At 38.4% G+C, this 20,300-nt stretch overlaps 1 protein-coding gene across 3 annotated transcripts in view; it reads right to left on the bottom strand.

Moving 5' to 3' along the window:
* The window catches only part of Scml2 (Scm polycomb group protein like 2), a 52,183-nt gene that overhangs the window by 13,320 nt on the left and 18,563 nt on the right, over window positions 1–20,300 (bottom strand). For all 3 annotated transcript variants that reach the window (XM_070040790.1, XM_070040792.1, XM_070040791.1), the window contains exons 5-12: window positions 19,636–19,870; window positions 17,554–17,642; window positions 12,581–12,824; window positions 6,535–6,600; window positions 5,757–5,956; window positions 4,622–4,739; window positions 890–1,093; window positions 20–196 (exon numbers count right to left, since the gene is read on the bottom strand). In XM_070040790.1, coding sequence (XP_069896891.1) covers window positions 20–196; window positions 890–1,093; window positions 4,622–4,739; window positions 5,757–5,956; window positions 6,535–6,600; window positions 12,581–12,824; window positions 17,554–17,642; window positions 19,636–19,870 — 1,333 coding nt within the window. The remainder of the gene's footprint in view (window positions 1–19; window positions 197–889; window positions 1,094–4,621; window positions 4,740–5,756; window positions 5,957–6,534; window positions 6,601–12,580; window positions 12,825–17,553; window positions 17,643–19,635; window positions 19,871–20,300) is intronic.

Raw genomic sequence — 20,300 nt, 5'->3', positions numbered from 1 at the left:
ATCTTTATTTTTGTCTCACCTGGTTTATCTTGCTTTATAGGGCTATGAATATTACCCTTAGAAGAGCTAAAAGGCTGGCTACTCAAAAGGTTATCACACTCCAGGCTGTGACACAAAGTCTCAAGAAAGCGAAGAGCAAATGATGCACTATTTACTGGAGGGAGCTGGATGGCATGATTTTCTCCATCAAAGGAGGCTGTTGGGGCAGAAGAGATGTCAATATCTCACAGAGAGAGAAATAAAACATAGTAACAAAAATTGCCTCATATTAGGAAATGTATAATTCATGTTTTTTATAATTAATAAAGGAATAATCTTATACTAAAATGTTTCTCTCATTCAAACACATTTTTAACCAGAGCTTGCTCTGGTTAAAAAAAGTCTTACTTTAAAATATTTAGAAAGTAAACAGAATAGAAATCCTTTGGTAAAAACATTTTTTTCTATTCCAAACACTCTACTGGCACAAATGTTGTAGTGTCTAATAACAGAATCACAGAAATCACAAGTTGCATCTTATCTTTCAATGAGTTCTTGAGTTATATTTATATTTAAAACTTCTTATAGGGCAATCTGTTTGCTATATAAATGTAAAATGTTCAATTACTGAGGTACGAATACATAAAAAGAAAATTCCATACCTCATTAGCGTGATATTAGTAATCACTCTAACATCATTTGTCCATTTGGCAAGTAAAGTTCCCAAAACAGTGTTAGGTCTATAAACATTCTGTAACTATTGTACATATCTCATTACAAAAGTGTAATAAAGATTATAGCACATTAATAGAATATAAATATTATAGTCTACATGTCATAAAATCCTACCTTGCCTAATTTGAAAATCAACTTTGGAAACAAAATTGAGTAAAGGATTAGATTACTATACCAGTTATCACTTCTCCTCCACGATTATCTGGCTTGAGAAATCCAAAGACAGTCTTTGCCTCAAAGGCACAATCCACAAAGGACTGCACAGTCCTACGAAGTATCACATTCACAGGGCCTGGGCCAAAGTGATCAGGAAGATTCTGGATTTTCTTTGGATCCAGGTGAGGGCCAGTGTTTCCATGTTTGTTTATATAGACACAGACTTGAGGAAAAATGTGTTTATCGACACAACAACAATAAATGAGATTGATTAAAAGAAGCCTTGCGAACATAGTACACAATTACTATATCCCATTTGTCACTCCATTTAAGGAAAAACTAAATATGGTTAATAGTAGTGTTCCTTCTGCTACCTAAAAATATGTAGGCAAATTTATCAGCATATTTGAATACATATATTAAATATACAACAAAAAAGTCAAAATATGTCTTCAATATTTTAGAGTTTTGTTCAAATTATATAAAAACTGTAGTATATAAAGTTTAGGAATATTCTTCATATATTTTTATATTATGTAACATGGTACAAAGAGAGGTCAATATATTTCTTATTTAATTGTAAACAACATTAATTTCCTTGTGAAACTGGTCATCTTGATATATTCCTTTTTCAGACTGAATTTCTTTTAAATCACCATATTGTACTTCAGTTGTATTTTCTAAAATAACCAAATATTTAAAGTATATTCCATACTAAGTTCTAATCATGCATATTTATTAAGAATATAAAAATAAAGCCTGGTGCCAGCAGCTCACACCTGTAATCCTAGCTACTCAGAGGGCCAAGATTTGGTTCAAAGCCAGCTAAGGCAAGAAGGTCCATGAGACTCTTTATCTCCAACTAGCAACTGGAAAACCAGAAGTGGAGCTGTGGCTCAAAGTGGCAGAGCACTAGCCTGGAGCAAAAATCCTCAGGGACAGCACTCAGGCCCTGAATTCTGGCACCACAACCAACAACAATAACAACAATAACAATAAAGACTATAAAAATATCCATTCTATATATGGCAAGGTTCACTGGAAAACTAAAACTCCTTAATAAAAGCCTAATATAGAATTCAATTATAATCTCAAATTAATCATTTTTTATCAGAATCAATAAATATACATCAATATACACTGTAAAAACATGCAGGTAAGCTATGCACTAGTGGCTCACATTTGTAATCCTAGCTACTCAAGAGGCTGAGATCCGAGAATCACAGTTCAAAGCCAGCCTCGGGCAGGAAAGTCCAAGAGGCTCTTATCTCCAATTAACCACCAGAAAACTAGAAGTGGTGTGGCTCAAATTGGTAGAGTGCTAGCCTTGAGTGAAAAAGTTCAGGGACAGTGCTAAGGCCCTGAGTTCAAGCCCTATGTGGCCAAAAAGCAAACAAAAAACCATGCAGGTATACCAACCATTATCAAAACTAAATCAAGAGGTACATTATTTTTAACTCATTAATTTCGACTGCAAACTTTCATAGACTGTATTTATTATTGTAAAAACTCATTAATCTGTTTTACTACATTGAAACACATGGTAATGCAACTTTGTAGCAATATAGGAAATAGAGATGCAGTGGTGATTAAAACTCAAACTAGAGTTATGGACGTTACAGATACATTCTCTCAAACACAAGCAAAGGTGAACAAGAATTTCAATGTTTTGTCTGTGCCCATCCTAGGGCTTAAACTCATTGCCAAGGTACTGCCCCCTGAGCTTTTTAACTCAAGGTTAGCATTCTACCATTTGAGCCACAGCTCAACTTTCTCCTGTTTGGGTGCTTAATTGGAAATAAGAATCTCTTTGACTTTCCTCCCTAGGCTGGGCTGACTTCATACCATAATCCTCACAACTTCAGCCTCCAGAGTAGTTAGGATTACAGGTGTGAGCCACACACTGCCTGCTAAGAATTCCAATGTTTTATCTCTTCTTTCTTATATAGGTTAATTATATCTTATCTGAAATGGCTGGGACTAGAAGTGCTTCAGATTACACAATGAGAATATCTTGGGGTAAGAGTTAGGTCTAAACACAAAACTCTTATATTTCACATATGGGAAATAAATTACACACAAAACTCTTTTATATCTCATATGTGAGAAATAAATTATGTACAGACAATACTTTTACAATGTTTTCGGCACCTGTGTTTTGACTGCAACCCCCCACATGAAGTCAAGGGTTTGTCGCTTGTGATTTCACACTAAGGGCTCAAGAAGTTTTAAAATTTAAACCATTTCAGATTTCAGATTTTCAGTTTACATATGATCAGCCTGTATTTATTGAACTAATCTCTCCTAATAATGGACTAAAAGTCAAAAATAAACTGTAAAATAAGGTATGCTAAAATAATACTTTTTAAGGTGATCTCTCTTTTAAAAAATAAACAATGTAATTTTATTTTAGTCAAGAAAGAAAAAGGAAAAAGTCCAAGGAAAGGCGAGCACTGGTGGCTTACGGCTGTAATCCTAGCTACTCAGAAGGCTGAGATCTGAGGATCGCAGTTCAAAGCCAGCCCAGGCAGGAAAGTCCATGAGACTCTTATTTTCAATTAACCACCTGAAAACCAGAAGTGGTTGGTGCTGTGGTTCAAGTGGTAGAGTGCTAGCCTGGAACTGAAGAGCTCAGGGACAGCGCCTAAGCCCAGAGTTCAAATCCTATGAACGACCAAAAAAAGGAAAAGTCCAAGGAATAGAAGAGTAGAGGGAAAATAATTAAGGACCTAGGAGAGGAAGCCCTAGAACATGTTCTTTAAAAACAGGAAAGGAATAAGGAAATATGCATAGGAAATAAGAGGAATTGACTTGACTGGGTCTGTCTTCTTTCACATTCTTTACATAGCAAAGAACAGTCAAAGTCACAACACCTGACAGGCAAGGAAAGGATCTGTCAAGAGTAAGTATTTTCAAATGAATTTTTTGTGGATGTCAGTTGTGTAGCTTGATCTCAGGGCCTGGGCACTGTCCCTGAGCTCTTTAGCTTAAGGCTAACACTCTACCACTTGAGCCACAGCACCACTTCCAGTTTTCTGGTGTTTTATTGGAGGTGAGAGTCTCATGGACTTTTCCTGTCCAGGTTGGCTTTTAACCTCGATCCTCAGATCTCAGCTTCCTGAGTAGCCAGGATTACAGGTATGAGCCACTGGTGCCTGACTCAAATGAAATTTTTAAAACTTTGAAGTAGCTGTAAAAATACAGACAATAGCCAGGTGCCTGTGGCTCATAGTCTGTAATCCTAGCTACACAGGAAGTTGAAATCTGAGGATCGTGGCTCAAAACCAGCCCAGGAAGGAAATTTCATGAGACTCCTATTTCCAATTAAGCATCAAAAAAACAGAAGTGAAACTGTGGCTCAAGTGGCAGAGCACTAGCCTTGAGCAACAATGTCCAAGGACAGAGTCCAGGCCCTGAATTCTAGCCTCAGGACTAGCAAAATAACAACAAAAAGTACACACTATACAGTGGCAAAATAAAAAGAAATTGAGAATCAATTCATCAACAACATAAATGTTATAGATCTTAACATATTTTAAGACACTGAATTTTCAACTGACTTTACATATTTAAACAGACATTTTTCCTTATTACAGTCATGATGACTTATAAAATGCTTTAATGTGAAAACACTTAAGGAAATATTCACTATTATCACCTTTTTACCTCTTATTCCCAAGAATTATTTCCAGATACTGAAAACAATACAGAATATAAGGGAATTTTACAACCTGTAAAAATACTAAATTACCTGTAGACATCACTATTTTAGATGGTCCAGAACTAGCATCCTTAGAACTGCCACGGCCTCTGGTCAGAGAACGCAGAGAAGCTGAAGATGTGGAACACAATACAGGAATAAATTTTTCCTGTTAAAAACAAAGAACATGAGTTTACATTATGCTCAAAATTATAGCCAACACTGGTTCACAAAACTAGTTATCAGAAGTCCTCAGGTTGGAAATCTGTGTATCATGAACTGCAGTACTTTTCAGAGTTCCTCAAATGTGCAGGAAGCGATCAAGAAGCCAAGATTCTCTGATCTAGTTCAACTCATTACGCCTTAGTCAAAATAGTTCACTATATAGAACTTAGTTTTCTGAGGTTCCTTCCATGCAATAAATTTTTTTCACACTGCTAAATAAAAGTCTATAAATTTCTTTTTTCTTTTTTGGGGGGGTCCGGTCGTGGGGCCAGAACTCTGGGCCTGGGCGCTGTCCCTCAGCTCTTCAGCTCAAGGCTAGCACTCTACCACTTCAGCCACAGCACCACTTCCGGCTTTTTTTTTCTTTTTGCTTATGTGGTGCTGAGGAATCAAACCCAGGGCCTCATGCATGCAAGGCAAGAGCTCTACCACTGAGCCACCTTCCTAGCCCTAGTTGAATATTTTGTTATTATATTTCTATCACTTATGAAATATGGGCAATTTTGATAAATTATTTCTTCAGTATTTTCTTTTCTGCCAGCTACTCTCTTTTCCACCAATTACACAAGAATTAAACCTTTTGGGGCTGGGAAGGTGGCTCAGTGGTAGAGTGCTTGCCTTGCATGCATGAGACCCTGGGTTCGATTCCTCAGCACCACATGAGCAGAAAAAGCCAGAAGTAGTGCTGTGCTCAAGTGGTAGAGCGCTGGCCTTGAGCTAAAGAGCTGAGGGACAGTGCCCAGGCCCAGAGTTCAGAAGCCCACGACTGACAAAAAAAAAAAAGATCCCAAGTACTCAAAATTATTAATAAAAAATATGTGTGTGGCTTTAGTTTAACACCTTTACAATAAAAGTGTATTGCAAAAAAGACCTCAGCACATTCTTAATAAATTTCTAAACTCTATGTAATAAATAATAAAGCATGGCAGAGAAATATAAATTAGCAAGGTATATGACTAACCTTGGTTTTCTTTGAAGTGGTAGTTTTAACAGAGCTCCCCTTCTTAGGAACTGGAATAGATTTAGATTTTTTAATTCTACCAGATTTCCTTGTTGACGCTGTTTCTGGTGTTGCCATGGTTTTCTTCAGAGTTTGCACCAGCCGCTGGGTCTCTCCAGAAGCAGAAGATTGTGCTTCAGCTACAGCCTTTGTATCAGGAACTGAGAGAACAACACGGCAAAAAATAACAATAAAACAAAATAACATAATTAAGGCATTATCTTGTTATGAATACTTAAGTGTTTAACTTAATCTTCATTCCCAAAGCTTATTCATCAAAATAAAACAAAGATACTATTTAAAATGTTTAATGTATATTAAGATTTCACATTATCTGAAAATTTAAAGAGACTTTTTTGTGTGTGAGCCAGTACTAGGGTTTGAACTCAGGGCTTGGGTGCTGTCCCTGAGCTTTTCTGCTCAAGACTAGCACTCTACCACTTGAGACACAGCTCTACTTCTGGCTCTTTTGGTAGTTAATTGGAGATAAGAGTCTCACAGACTCTTCTGCCCAGACTGGCTTCGAACTGCGATCCTCAAATCTCAGCCTCCTGAGTAGTTAGGATTGCAGGAAGAAGCTTTTATAAAAAGTTAGCTTTGAAACATTGAAAATTTCTAGCAGTTTTGACAACTTTCTTTTTTTTCTTAACTCAGAAATCTTTCAGATGCTAAACAATTTTTTCCATATATAGTAATAATCTTGCAAATCAATATAGAAAAAACAAAGCAAAGCAACTACCTATGGCTTCTTCTTCATCTTTTAGAGGTCTGGTCACTCCTCTGCTCTTGGGTGTTTTTTTTTTAGCTTTATTGAGGTATAATTGAAAAATAAAAATTATACATATTTAAAGCTATAATACATTATATTCCTATATGTATATCAAATAAATGTTTCATATACTACAATTAATACATAATGTTATCATGGAAAGGCTACTATCATGCCCAAATGATCTGTAACTACTAGTTATCTGGTAGCCTAATTAGACAATTTTATTATCTTGAACAGAGATTACCTGCCAGGATTACTTTTGTCCATGTTTGAGGCAAACGTGTGTGTGTGTGTGTGTGTGTGTGTGTGTGTGTGTGTGTGTGTGTGTCTGTCTGTCTGTCGGTCTGTCTGTGTCTGTGTGTGTGTGTGTATGTGTGTGTGTGTGTACACATATCTCTTGACAATTGTATTAGCACTTAAAATTAAATTTTACATACTTGTGCCAAATAAAATTTCTTTATAGAAAGAGCTATGAAACTATTTACTTACCTGATCAAAAGCCAACTACTTGCTGGGTGCTGGTGGCTCACGCCTATCATCCTAGCTACTCAGGAGGCTGAGATCTGAGGATCAAGGTTCAAACCCAGCCCGGCAGGAAAGTCCATGAGACTCTTATCTCCAATAAACCACCAGAAAATCAGAAGTGTCACTGTGGCTCAAGTGGTAGAGTGCTAGCCTTGAGCTGAAGAGCTCAGGGACAGCATCCAGGCCCCAGAGTTCAAGCCCAATGAAAAAATAAAGCCAACTACTTTTTTTTTTGGTCAGTCATGGGGTTTGAACTAAGACCCTGGGAACTATCCATGAGCAAATTTCTTTGCTCAAGGCTAGGGCTCTACCACTTTGAGCCACAGCTCCACCTCTGGTTTTCTGGTGGTTAATTGGAGATAAGAGTCACGGATTCCCTTACCTGGGCTGACTTCCAACTTCAAACCACAATTCTCAGATCTCAGTCTGTGTAACTAGGATTAGAGGTGTGAGCCACTAGACCTGGCCTCCAACTACTTTTTTTTTAAAGATCTTCATTTTACAATTTCAACAGTCTATTGTTTTGTTGCTGACATATTCAAAAACTAGTATGTGGTAAATTTCGCCTGTGACAGAAAACATTACATTTTGCAACCTTTTTATCCACATTCTAACACTTAGCAATCCAAGAAGAAAGAGTAAGAGTAACACACCCCCTCACTTGCTAGGGCAAAGGGACACTTAACTGCCACCATTGGTTTTACAAATAGTTGGAAGCCAGGCCAGCCCTGACAGATAAATCCTTGACTTTTATCTCCAATTAATCACCAAAAATGCCAGAAGTAGAGCTGTGGCTCAAGTGGTAGAGAATTAGCCTTGAGCAAAAAAAGCTCAGGGCACAAAACATCTTTTTGCTAAAGGTGTGTGATATATAAGCAGGGAATATGCTACTCACCTTTAATTTTAAAAAAATTATATGAACACCTAGCCAGGTGGCAGTGGCTCATACCTATAATCCTGGCTACTTGGGAGGCTGAAACAGAAAGGTTCACAGATGGAGGCCAATCCAGGCCTCCAGGTGATTCAAATCCAAGAATTACTATTCAAAATTTTAGCTCACAAAGTTCTGTCTTAGTCTGTCCTATCTCTTCCTATTACATACACACAATTAAAAACAGACTCAAGCTGGGTGCTGGCGGCTCATGCATGTAACCTAGCTATTCAGGAGGCTGAGATATGAGGATCGTAGTTCAAAGCCAGCCTGGGCAGAAAAGTCCATGAGACTCTTTTCTCCAATGAACCACCAGAAAACCAGAAGTGGCATGTAGCTCAAGTGGTCGAGTGCTGGCCTTGAGCTGAAGAGCTGAGGGACAGCGCCCAGGCCCAGAGTGCAAGACCCATGACCAACAACAACAGCAAAACAAAAACAAAAACAAAAACAAAAAAGACTCAAAACTTTTACTATTTGTTACTATTAACACACTGTGTAAGCTATACCCACTAACCTCCCAGCATCTACATTCCCACCTGTCACAGAGTATTATAGTGAATGTAACAACTCTAAAATCTGCTTAACTAGCCACTGTCTTTTTTCTAGGGTTCACATCTGTACATGCTACTATCCAATGGACTTATGTATTTGGATGCCCCAGTTACGCTGTATCAGTTAGAATTAAGTTAACCTAAAAGTAAGAGAAAACGCTTAAAATAGTATAGCTAAATATTTAGTTATTTCAGTTTATCTCTCTCAAAGAACAGTCTAGAAATGAACTATGTAGACTAATATGAAGTTCTGCCCTACAGGGAACTACAACTCCTTCTTGCTTTCCACTCTGTATTACCTATGAGTCCCTATCACATGGTCTGGGAAAGTAACTCACAGCCAAAACCACACTTCTAGTACCAGGATAGAAGCAGGAAAAAGGAATAAAGGAGGACACAGTTCAATTCTCTATAATATACTTCCTAGAAGTGGAACACACTGTGTGTACTTAAGACTCATAGGTGTACCATACTGCTAGGGGCAGGAAATATAGTCATTATGCTAGGCATATAAACTGTATCATGAAGGAAAAAAAAGGTAGGAACTTTTACTGGAGGACAACAACATTCCCAATCTCACATTCCATTTGTGTCCCCCCAAAAACTCACCTGTTTTCATGATAAAGTGAAAATTTATACCTTTGTGATAGGTTCACCTTACCTGCATTTCCATTCAGTCTAACACTAACATCTCTCTTAATAGTCATATCACCTGTCATTTTTTCTTTTTTTTTACTTTCTTTTTTTTTTGGGGGGGGGGGGTGGAGGTCCGGTCGTGGGGCCTGAACTCTGGGCCTGGGTGCTGTCCCTCAGCTCTTCAGCTCAAGGCTAGTGCTCTACTACTTTAGCCACAGCACCACTTCAGGCTTTTTTTTTTCTTTTTGCTTATGTGGTGCTGAGGAATCGAACCCAGGGCCTCAGGCATGCAAGGCAAGCACTCTACCACTGAGCCACCTTCCCAGCCCCGTCATTTTTTCCTTTACCCAATTACTTTTCATTCTAGCTCAGATTAGAAGTTTTTGATTGCCTCTGTATCAATAGCACATCTTTATTTTTTTTATTAATTCTTCATTGTATTTTACTTGTCTATCTTTCCATCTCCCTTCAACTGGAATGTAAACTTCTTGAGAACAGAGAGTATGCTTTATCTTAGCATCATATGCACCTAGATCTGTATCATATAAAATTTTACAAAATCAGCCACTAGTTACTACTTCCTAGAGTTACGGCAGCAAGAAACTGGTAAAAGAGGTTCCTAATAAAAAGAACATCATAAAAACTAGAGTGGTAGAGCTCTTGCCTTGAGCAAAAAAGCCAAGCAAGAACATGTATTCCTGAGTCCAAGCCCCAGTACTGGCACAAAAAAAGTTTTGGAGTAAAAAAATCAGGATGGCCTGGCAATGTGGCTTAGTGGTAGAGTGCTTGCCTAGCATGCATGAATCCCTGGGTTCAATTCCTCAGTACCACATACACAGAAAAAGCCAGAAGTGGCATGGTGGCTCAAGTGGTAGAGTGCTAGCCTTGAGCAAAAGAAGCTTAGGGACAGAGCCCAGGTCCTGAGTTCAAGCTCCAGGACTGGCAAAAAAAATCATGATATATAGTACTGCAGTATAATAGCATATAATAAAGTCTACCCTCTTCTGCATACCTCACCTACTTATTTTCTATATTTATCTTTTTTCTGGTATGAATACATTTAGCAAGGTAAATTTTGTCTAAAATTGGTTATATTAAACTTAGGCCAGTGACTTGGTTCTATGCTTAGACCTGATTTAAATTTCAGGAGTTAATTCTTTTTTTGGGGGGGGGAGGGGTCCAGTCATGGGGCCTGAACTCTCTGGGCCTGGGCACTGTCCCTCAGCTCTTCAGCTCAAGGCTAGCGCTTTACCACTTGAACCACAGTGCCACTTCCGGTTTCTTTTCTTTTTGCTTATGTGGTGCTGAGGAATCGAACCCAGGGCCTCAGGCATGCAAGGCAAGCGCTCTACCACTGAGCCACCTTCCCAGCCCTTCAGGAGTTAATTCTATCACTGAAGACCATGTTAGACATGTCTCAGCCCTTGGAAGCTCCAAGGAACTTCAATATTTTGATGATTTTTCTCTGAAAGAAAATATAATCATAATATTCAACTTAGGAAACCTAACATTACAAGTGATAAACATTACCAAAGCTAAAATAACATAGAAATCTAAAATGGCTTCTAGAGAATTAAAAATTTTCACTCACATGTAGATTCTACTTAAGATTATCTAATTATTGATGTAAATTGAAAGTAGGACAAAAATCTTATAAACCCTGTTTTCAATAGTTGTTAAACTCAACATTTAAAAATTAACAGCCATGCTCCATGGCTCATGCCTACAATCCTAGCCACTCGGAAGGCTAAAATCAGAAGGATCATGGTTCAAGGCTAGCTTTGCAAAGTTCATGAGACCTCTTTCTCAACTAAGTGCTTGGTATAGGGGTACATGCTTATCAATCTAGTTTCTTTGGAGGGCTGAGTTCAGTAGGACCAAAACTGTAATTCAGCTCAAGCAAAAAAGCTCATGAAACTCCATCTTAACAGAAAAAGCAGAGTGTGGTGCACTTGTCATCTAAGCTACAGCAGGAGCATAAAATAGGAGGATCTAGCCATGTGCCAGCAGCTCACACCTGTAATCCTAGCTATTCAGGATGCTGAAATCTGAGGATCACGGTTTGAAACGAGCCCAAGCAGGAAAGTCCATGAGACTTTTATCTCAAATAAACTACCAAAAAAAAATGAAAGTGGCAATGTGGCTCAAAGTGGTAAGCACTAACCTTGAGCAAAAGAGTTCAGGGACAGCACTCAGGGCGAGAGGTCAAGTCCCACAACTTAGGAAAAAAAGCCAGAAGTAAAGCTGTGACTCAAGTGGTAGAGGGCTAGCCTTGAGTAAAAGAAGGTCACGGACAGTGTAAGCCCTGAGTTCAAGCCCCAGGACTGGCATAAAATTTAATTTGAAAAAAAAAGATCAAACTTTAGATACAAGTCTGAGCAAAAACAAAACCCTATTTCCAAATAACCAGTGCAAAAAAATGGAGGCATATCTCAGTCCTAAAGCACTTGCCCACCAAGCATGAAGCCCTAGGTTTAATCCCAGGAGTGCCCAAAATTTATGTTTAAGATATGAACAGGGGCTGGGAAGGTGGCTCAGTGGTAGAGTGCTTGCCTCACATGCTTGAGACCCTTGGTTCAATTCCTCAGCACCACATAAGCAGAAAAAGCCAGAAGTGGCACTGTGGCTCATATGGTAGGTAGAGCGCTAGCCTTGAGCTGAAGAGCTGAGGGACAGTGCCCAGGTCCAGAGTTCAAGCCCCAAGAACAGAAAAAACAAAGATATGAACAATGGGCCAGGTGCTGGTGGCTCATGCAAAGCCAGCCCAGGAAGGACAGTCCATGAGACTCTTTTCTCCAATTAACCACCAGAAAACTGAAAGTTGAGCTGTGGCTTTAAGTGCTTAGAGTACCAGCCTTGAGCAAAAAGAGCTCAGGGACAGCGTCTAGGCCTTGAGTTCAAGCCCTACAACCACCACCAAAAACAAAAAGAACAATGGAATAACAGGTGTAAAAATATTTTTGGGTGCTGAAGATACAACTTAGGTCTTATGAATGCTATTCATACACTCTACCATTTAGTTATTCCCAGACTTCATATGCAATTTTTAATTGAATAAGTACAAGAGTAGCTTATCTCCCATCTCTCCATTCAATTACTATAGCAAAAAGACTTCATAGGTTCAAATGTGATCATTAGCTTTTGTCCAAATCTCCAGTAGGGAACTGGAACTTAGATGATGATGAGGTCTTCAAGAATTCTAATCAGACCCTCACTTGATCACTAGTTCTCCAAACTAGACAGTGATCTTGCTAACCTTTCTACCATCTAGTTGGGCAATGAAGTACTAACACTACTAATGCTAACATAATGTCATTGGATTTAATTCCAGTAAAAATTTAAAAACCCGTATCATTATTTATTAGCTTACCCTTTTTTCCAATTGGCTGTAATACATCTCCTGTCAGGCAACACCACCCAACTGGGAAGAGATCTCTGGAGTCATACTTGCACCAATAATCAAATGTTCCACTCCAACCATCAAACTGAACATAGACTTTATCTCCTTTAACATCTCCAATGGTTGCCGGGCAGATAAAGAAAGGATTCTTTCTGTCAACCGCCTCCAGTTTCATCCCCACTTTAAAATTATTTAGGGGTGGCTTTGGTGGTTCCTACCAAGACATTTTTAGGGAAAAAATGCTTTTTACTGTGTAAATATATTAAGAAACATTATCTCAAATGTGCTCTTATAAACCTTAGCAACCAAAAACTAAATTCCATATTTATCAATTAATACAGGAAGAAAGAATTTCTCACAGATTAGAAACTCTGCTCTCCAACATCTCACTTTTTTCCCTGCAGAGCTAAGAACCTGGAAAGAAATAAAATCAGACTAATCCATTCACATTCAAGAAATACATTCTTTTAGGTATGTACCAGGAATATTAAGATTCATTGGTGAAAAACAATAGCAAATATCATTGCTCTGGTAAACTGTACATTCTAGTAGTACTAGTAAGGCCTGACTGGGGACAAGGGAAAGTAATCAACAAGAAACTTGAGCAGAGACAAGGAGAAATGGTCAAATATATATCCCAAAAATATTTGGGATATATTTTTAAAGTAGAGCCAACAGGATTTCCTTAGACTGTTAGAAAGAAGTGTTCACCAAGGCTTATGTCCTGATCACCTGGAAAGATGGCTGTCCTGAGCTGGGGAGATTGCAGGTACAAGTCTAAAATTTCTATTAGATATCCAAGTGGAGATGCTCTCAATAGGTAAGTAGCTCGATAGAGAAGTTTAAGTTAGAAGCAAAAGGTCTGGATACGAAATATAAATTTGAAAGTCATCTGCGTATTATCTATATTTAAATCTAGGAAATATAATATATTCCAAAGAATGCAGATTAAAGGTTTCTCAGTCTTGGCACTACTGACATTTGGGGAAAGAATGTCCTTTGATGTGGGAACCTTTCTATGTGCTGTAGGAGTTTAGCAGCATTCCTGGTCTCTTCACTAGATGTCAGTAATACTACCAACCCTCTCACAGTGCAAAACTGGAAGATATCCCTAATGGGAATTGAATTACCTCCTCTTCTCACTGAGAACCACTGATACAGAAGAGGACCAAAGATCCAAACATTCCATCATTCCCCTCAAAACAAGAGTACAGAGCATCATGTCATTACTCTCTTCTTAGTACCCTAAACCAAGGTATTTCCTTATTCTTGCCCTATTATCTCAAAAACTTATTAGTTCATTACCAGCATCTGTTTCACTCAATTATTTATATATTTAGCTGCTAAGCACTGCTGGAGAAAAGTCTCAAATGCTTACTACCTATAGTGCGATGTATTTTCATGCTTTTTCAGCTGAGCCATCCAAAATAATGGCATGTGTCCCTAGACTGTCTCCCCTTCAATTCCATATAGTAACTATTCCAAACTTTTATTGTTCTCAAGGTTAATTATATATTCTCATTATTTTATTATTTAATTTGACTGACTTTCTTCCTAACCAGAGAGTAAGCTTGTTGCATAGTAGACATTCAACTTATGTATGAATGCTTGCCTAATATGCATGAGGCCCTGGGTTCCATTCCTCAGCACCACATACGCAGAAAAAGCCAGAAGTGGCGCTGTGGCTCAAGTGGCAGACCACTAGCCTTGAGCTAAAGAGCTGAGGGGCAGTGCCCAGGCCCAGAGTTCAGGCCTCATGACAGACAAAAAAAAAAAGAGGAGTGGGGGTGGGGAGTGAAGAGAGGAAGGGATGGTATGGGGAAACAAAGGAGGAGAAAACAATGCTTGATAAGAAATGTACTCACAGGCCTGGGAAGGTGGCTCAGTGGTAGAGCACTTGCCTTGCATGCATGAGGCCTGGGTTTGATTCCTCAGCACCACATAAGCAAAAAGAAAAAAGCTGGAAGTGGTGCTGTGGCTCAAGTGGTAGAGTGCTAGCCTTGAGCTGAAGAGCTGAGGGACAGTGCCCAGGCCCAAGGTTCAGGACCCATGACCGGACCCCCCCCCCAAAAAAAAAAAGAAAGAAAGAAATGTACTCACTATCTTGCCCATGTAATCGTAACCCCTGTGTATGGTATTTTCACAATAAAAAATAAAAACAGGAAAAAAAAGATACTTTAAAAAAAATGAATTAAGAAGGGGATCTAGGGGAAGGATTTAATGCCTGACTTAAGAAGTTTTAAGAAGTCAGCCAGGAAAAATCATCATGAGGTAAAACAGCTTTAAAAAGAAACCTGGCAACTGCAAACCAGATAAAACAGGACATAAAAAGTTATACCGAGAAATTTGCATTTGATCTTAGTTGTCACTGGGTTTCAAAGCACAGGAATGAATGTTATGGTTAAGATTTTTGTGTCAGAAAAACACATTTCCAGCAGTTGTGTGGAACAGTTGAAGATTAGGAAGAGTTAAATGGTTAATTTAACAGTCAAGTGAAGTCTGCATGAGAGACAGTGGTGGTACTTTTAGAAAAGGAACATGGAAAGCAGTATGGAGGTTCCTCAAAAGACTCCACATAGAGCTCCCCTATGACCCATCAATCCCACTTTTGGGCATTTACCCAAATGATCACAAACAAAACCACACTAAAGCTACCAGCACAATTATGTTTACTGCAGCATTATTTACCATAGCTAAGATATGGAACTAACCCAGATGCCCCTCAGTAGATGAATGGATCAAGAAAATGTGGTATATATACACAATGGAATTCTATGCCTCCATCAGACAGAATGACATTGCCCCATTTGTTAGGAAATGGAAAGACTTAGAAAAAAATTATATTAAGTGAAGTAAGCCAGGCCCAAAGAAACATAGGTCCTATGGTTTCCCTTATTTGCAATAACTTGTATATATCTGAGACAAGCATAAATGGTCAGATAAGTTGATGTTAAGTAATGAACCCCAAATTAAGGACTCAAATGGTTTTTTCTTTCTTGCTGTTGTTTCTAACATATTTATAAGATATGTCTTTGTTGCTTTGTATGTCCCTCCCCTACGGTATAACCCGTTTTCACTGTATTTGATGTTGGTATAATTTGTGGAGGGGAAGGGAAAAAACAAATTGTTTAAATAGGGATACAGGTGGACCCATGGCACCAATGAGATGTACAAGACATTATGTCAAATATGAACTTTACAACTTTGATGAGCGGGGGTGGGGTGGCGGCAGCGGGGGGGGGGAAGGGTGGGAGAAAGATGGGAAGGGATGGGAAGGGGTGAAACAAAGGAAGAGGCAACAATGCTTGATAAGAAATGCACTCATTACCTTGCCCATGTAATTGTAACCCCTCTGTACGGTATTTTCACAATAAAAAAAAGAAAAAAGAAAGAAAGAAAGAACAAAGAAATAATTAGGAAGCTACATGGTAGAGCTTCCTGATTAATTGGCTATCTAGATGCCAGGGTCAAGTTTCAAGCTTGGCTGAAAAGGGTACACACAAACTAATAAAAAAAGAAATTCAACAGAAACCTCTTGCACAAAATTAAGGGCAAAAAAAACCACTTAGCAGGTTATGTAACAATTTAAACACAACTGACAATAATGCAGCACTGAGAGTTTCTCCACATCAAATGAACTGTGTAATGAACATGCAGGAATTAAAATTTTTTGTTTTCAAATTTTTTAATTTTTTTTGCTGGTACTGTGGCTTGAAATTTGTGCGTGGGTGCTGTCCCTGAGCCTCTTTGTGCTTAAGACTAGCACTCTACCCCTTGAGCCACACCTCCACTTCTGACTTTTACTGAGTGGTTTATTGGACATAAGAGTCTCACGGACTTTCCTGCCCAGGCTGGCTTTGAACCATGATCCTCAGATCTCAGCCTCCTGAGTAGCTAGGATTACAGGGATTAGCCACCAGCATCCAGCAAAATTTTTATTTTTTTAACTTATTATTTTTGACTGCACTTGGTCAATACCATTTGTAATAAATCCACAAATAAAGTTCCCCTGTAATCCCAGCTACTCAGGAAGCCGAAATTGGGAAGACCACATTTCAAGATTAGTCTAGAAAAAAAAAAAGAAGTTGGCAAGACTCCTATCTCAATAATACAGGTATGATGCTGAATGCCTGTGGTTCCAGTTAAATGGGAGGCTCACAGCTAGAACTGACACCTGACGCTGGCCCAGGACAAAAGACATGAGACTCTACCAAAATAACTAAAGCCACAAAGGACTGGAGCCTAGGCTCAAATGGCAGAACATATGCCAAGAAACTATTAGGAGCCTGATGTCAAACTACAGGCCCACAAAGAAAAAAAATCCTCAAATAAAGTGGGCTGTTTATTTTGGAATGGGGTCTTCAATAAAATATGTTAAGATGAGGTCTAATTAGGGTGGATTCTAATATGCAAGATTATACAAGGAGAGTAGAACACAGACACATAGCCCATGTACAAATACACAGAACACAGCATCTACAAAGAGGCTGCAAAGTAACCAAGCTAGCGTATACCTTGACTCAGACTCTGAGCCTCCAGAACTATGACAAAATAAATTTCAATTATCTAACCTAATACTAAGAGCTGAATTATGACACATGTATCCCACCACCAAATTCCTATGTTTAAGTACTAACCACCAAAGCAATAGTATTCAGAGACAGGGCTTTAATCTAGCATGACAGGTATAATAGAACAAGGATAAAACCTGTAAGATGTGCACACAAAGATGCCATTCAAAAACTCAAGAAGGCAGCTACCTATATGCCAATGATTGCCTTACTAGAAACCAACCTTGAAGGCACTTTAATCTTAAGGCTTTCAGAACTGTGAGAAAATAAAATTTTACACCACCCAGCCTGTGGTACTTTTTATAGTGACCCTAACAAACTAATAACCTTACTAATCTAATAATTTAAGAAGTATTATAACACCTTCCTCACCATCTTGAATAATGTAGCAGATGCCATCTCAGCTTCATTTAATGTCTTCAGGAGAAACATAGGCCAAGATGACACACTCATCTGGTATCCTATTTCAAAAAATAAATTAGGTATCATGAAGAAACTTCCCAGTGATGCTAGCAGGTTAAATATTTTAAAAAATAGATTTCATTCACCATTCCTCTTAAGAGAATGACTTTTTAAATTTATTTGTATTTGTATTGCTATTGTAAGGTTGATAGGAGTTATAGTAACATAAATCAGGTAATGAGTACAATTCTTTTTTAACCCTGTCTCCCCTTACCTGGCTCTCTCCCAGTTTTTTTCCTCTTGTTTCTTTTTTACGGACTTAGGGACATGGACAAAAAGAACAGATCCATTCTCTTTTTGTTACTTTTAGAAACTTTCATTTCAGAGAGCTACTGGCTACAGTTCACCAACAAACATGTACACGTTTAGAGATGGATCATAATAATAGTAAAGTCAGACCCCAGAAAGAGATTCCATTCTACCATTAACAACCAAAAAGCCATAGGCAAAGGTTGCAAATGACTCCTTAGAACCCCTGGCTTAAAACTATACATATAGCAATGCATTTAATTGTATGTGTTATTGCAAGGCAATAAAAACCCTACAGCCAGGTGAGGTGGCTCATGCCTATAAATCCTAGCAACCCAGGAGACTGAAAATGGGAGGATCACAGTTTGAGTCCAACCTGGGCAAAAAGCTTAGAAAGCACCATCTCAACCACCAAAAACCAGGGCACAGTGGTATGCACCTATTATCTTAGCTTCATGAGAGACATAAATAGGAGAACTGCACCCAGGCCAGACCAGGCAAAAAACAAGACCCTATTTTTTAAATAATGAACGTAAAAAGGAGAGTTAGGGGCATGACTGAAGTAGCAAAGTGCTTGCCAACAAGTGCAAGGCCTGAGATTCAAACCTTAGGGCCACCAATTTAAAAAAACTATAAATATTTATTCTGGTTACTGATACACATGCTGAAGTAATTAAGAGAAGTTTACTAATGTCAATAACATCAATAACTAAAGATGAATTGATAAATCAATAGAAAGGTGATTTTTAAAAATCCAGTAAGCACAGTAAAATAAATAATTGAAACCCAGAGTCTACTTGACACAGCTTCTCTTAACTCCCATTTTATCCTGTGCTATTATTCAAGATTTTTCTAAGTATAACATTTTTCTTAATTCTATAATTGCCTAAAGTCAGACATAAATTAAAATAACAAAAAGATAAAAGTACAGGGCTGGGAAGGTGGCTTGGTGGTAGAGTGCTTGCTTTGCATGCATGAGGCCCTGGGTTCTATTCCTCAGCACCACATAAGCAGAAAAAAGCCGAGTTCAGGCCCCACAACTGACAAACAAAAATAACAATAATAATGTTATTTTAAAACTGTCCTGCTGGGTGCTGGTGGCTCACGCCTGTAATCCTATCTACTCAGGAGGCTGAGAACTGAGGATCGGGAAGTTGAGATCTTAGGAGTATGGTTCAAAGCCAAAAGTCCTTTGGACTCTTATCTCCAATTAATCACCAGAAAGCTGAAACTGGTGCTATGACTCAATTGATAGAGCACTTACCTTAAGCTGAAGAGCTCCAGAGTTCAAGCCCCATGACCAACCAAAAAAGCCAAAAACTGTTTATCCTACTCTTAGGCAAGAAACACAAGAGGCACAATGCCTAAGTGCCTCTTCATATTTATATAAAATAATATACATACTGAAACAAACTCCAAGACATGAAAACAATAGACTTTAGTTTTTAGTTTTTGGTGATTCTGTCTTCTTTACCTTATGCATGATGGATTCATATGTATATCTTCAGGGAGAACACAGAACTTGAGGGGGAAGGGGCGGAAAAGTGCAACAGTGGAGGGCACTGGACACTGATGAAAGTGAGAGACAGGAGGAAGGGACTAGGAGAGAATGAGAGATCAGAAGACACTGTTTGAAAGGAAATGTACTTATTACCTGACATGCAATTATAATTCCTCTAATATATCATCTCTATAATAACAATAAAGTAAATTATTTTTTAAAGAAATATTGCTAATCCTTACCTAATGGAGGCTGAAGAAACTGTCCTTTCCTTTCACATGTTCCAACAGGTTGAATGTCTGAGGAATCAACAAGTCTCCAAAAGTCATTCTTATCATCACTACCATCCAGCCGTAAATGTACTCTGGCCCCAATACATTCAATGACGGTGGCAACACATACTGAAGTCATATTCCGAGGGTCACGGGCTTCCAATTTCATGCCAATTTTGAAGTCATTAGTTGGTGGAATCTCAGACTATATATAAATATAAGTATGTTACAAATGCATGAACTCTAAGAAAAACAGCACACAGTAATCAGCAAAGTGTAAATGAAGTTAACACTCCAAGGGCTATGGAAAAAGAACTGCTCCCAGCTTCCTTCTTGGCTTGACATGAAGAATAAAAACACTGCCCATACTAGTCTCTCTCACCTGACCACATTCAGGTAGCCCAAACAAGACCTCTAAAATGCACCTCGAGTGCCTTTCCAAAAGAAGAATCTGACCAGGCTCTTCTCCCTAAAAATAAGCCAACTAGTAGTTCATCACTGCTTATGATAAAGTCCAAAATCTCTGCACAGTTAAACACCCTCACACCTTTAACCCTAATCCCACACTATTACTTCTATCTACTCTGTGCTCTAGCTATCCTAGGGCATGTTCCAACAGTCAAGATTCTTTCACA

This window comes from Dipodomys merriami, unplaced genomic scaffold (genome assembly GCF_024711535.1).
Source record: "Dipodomys merriami isolate MVZ:Mamm:240054 unplaced genomic scaffold, mDipMer1.0.p SCAF_3, whole genome shotgun sequence".
NCBI classification, from domain to species: domain Eukaryota; kingdom Metazoa; phylum Chordata; class Mammalia; order Rodentia; family Heteromyidae; genus Dipodomys; species Dipodomys merriami.
The sequence above is the reverse complement of the archived record's forward strand: the minus strand, read 5'-3'. Positions and strand labels throughout refer to the sequence as shown.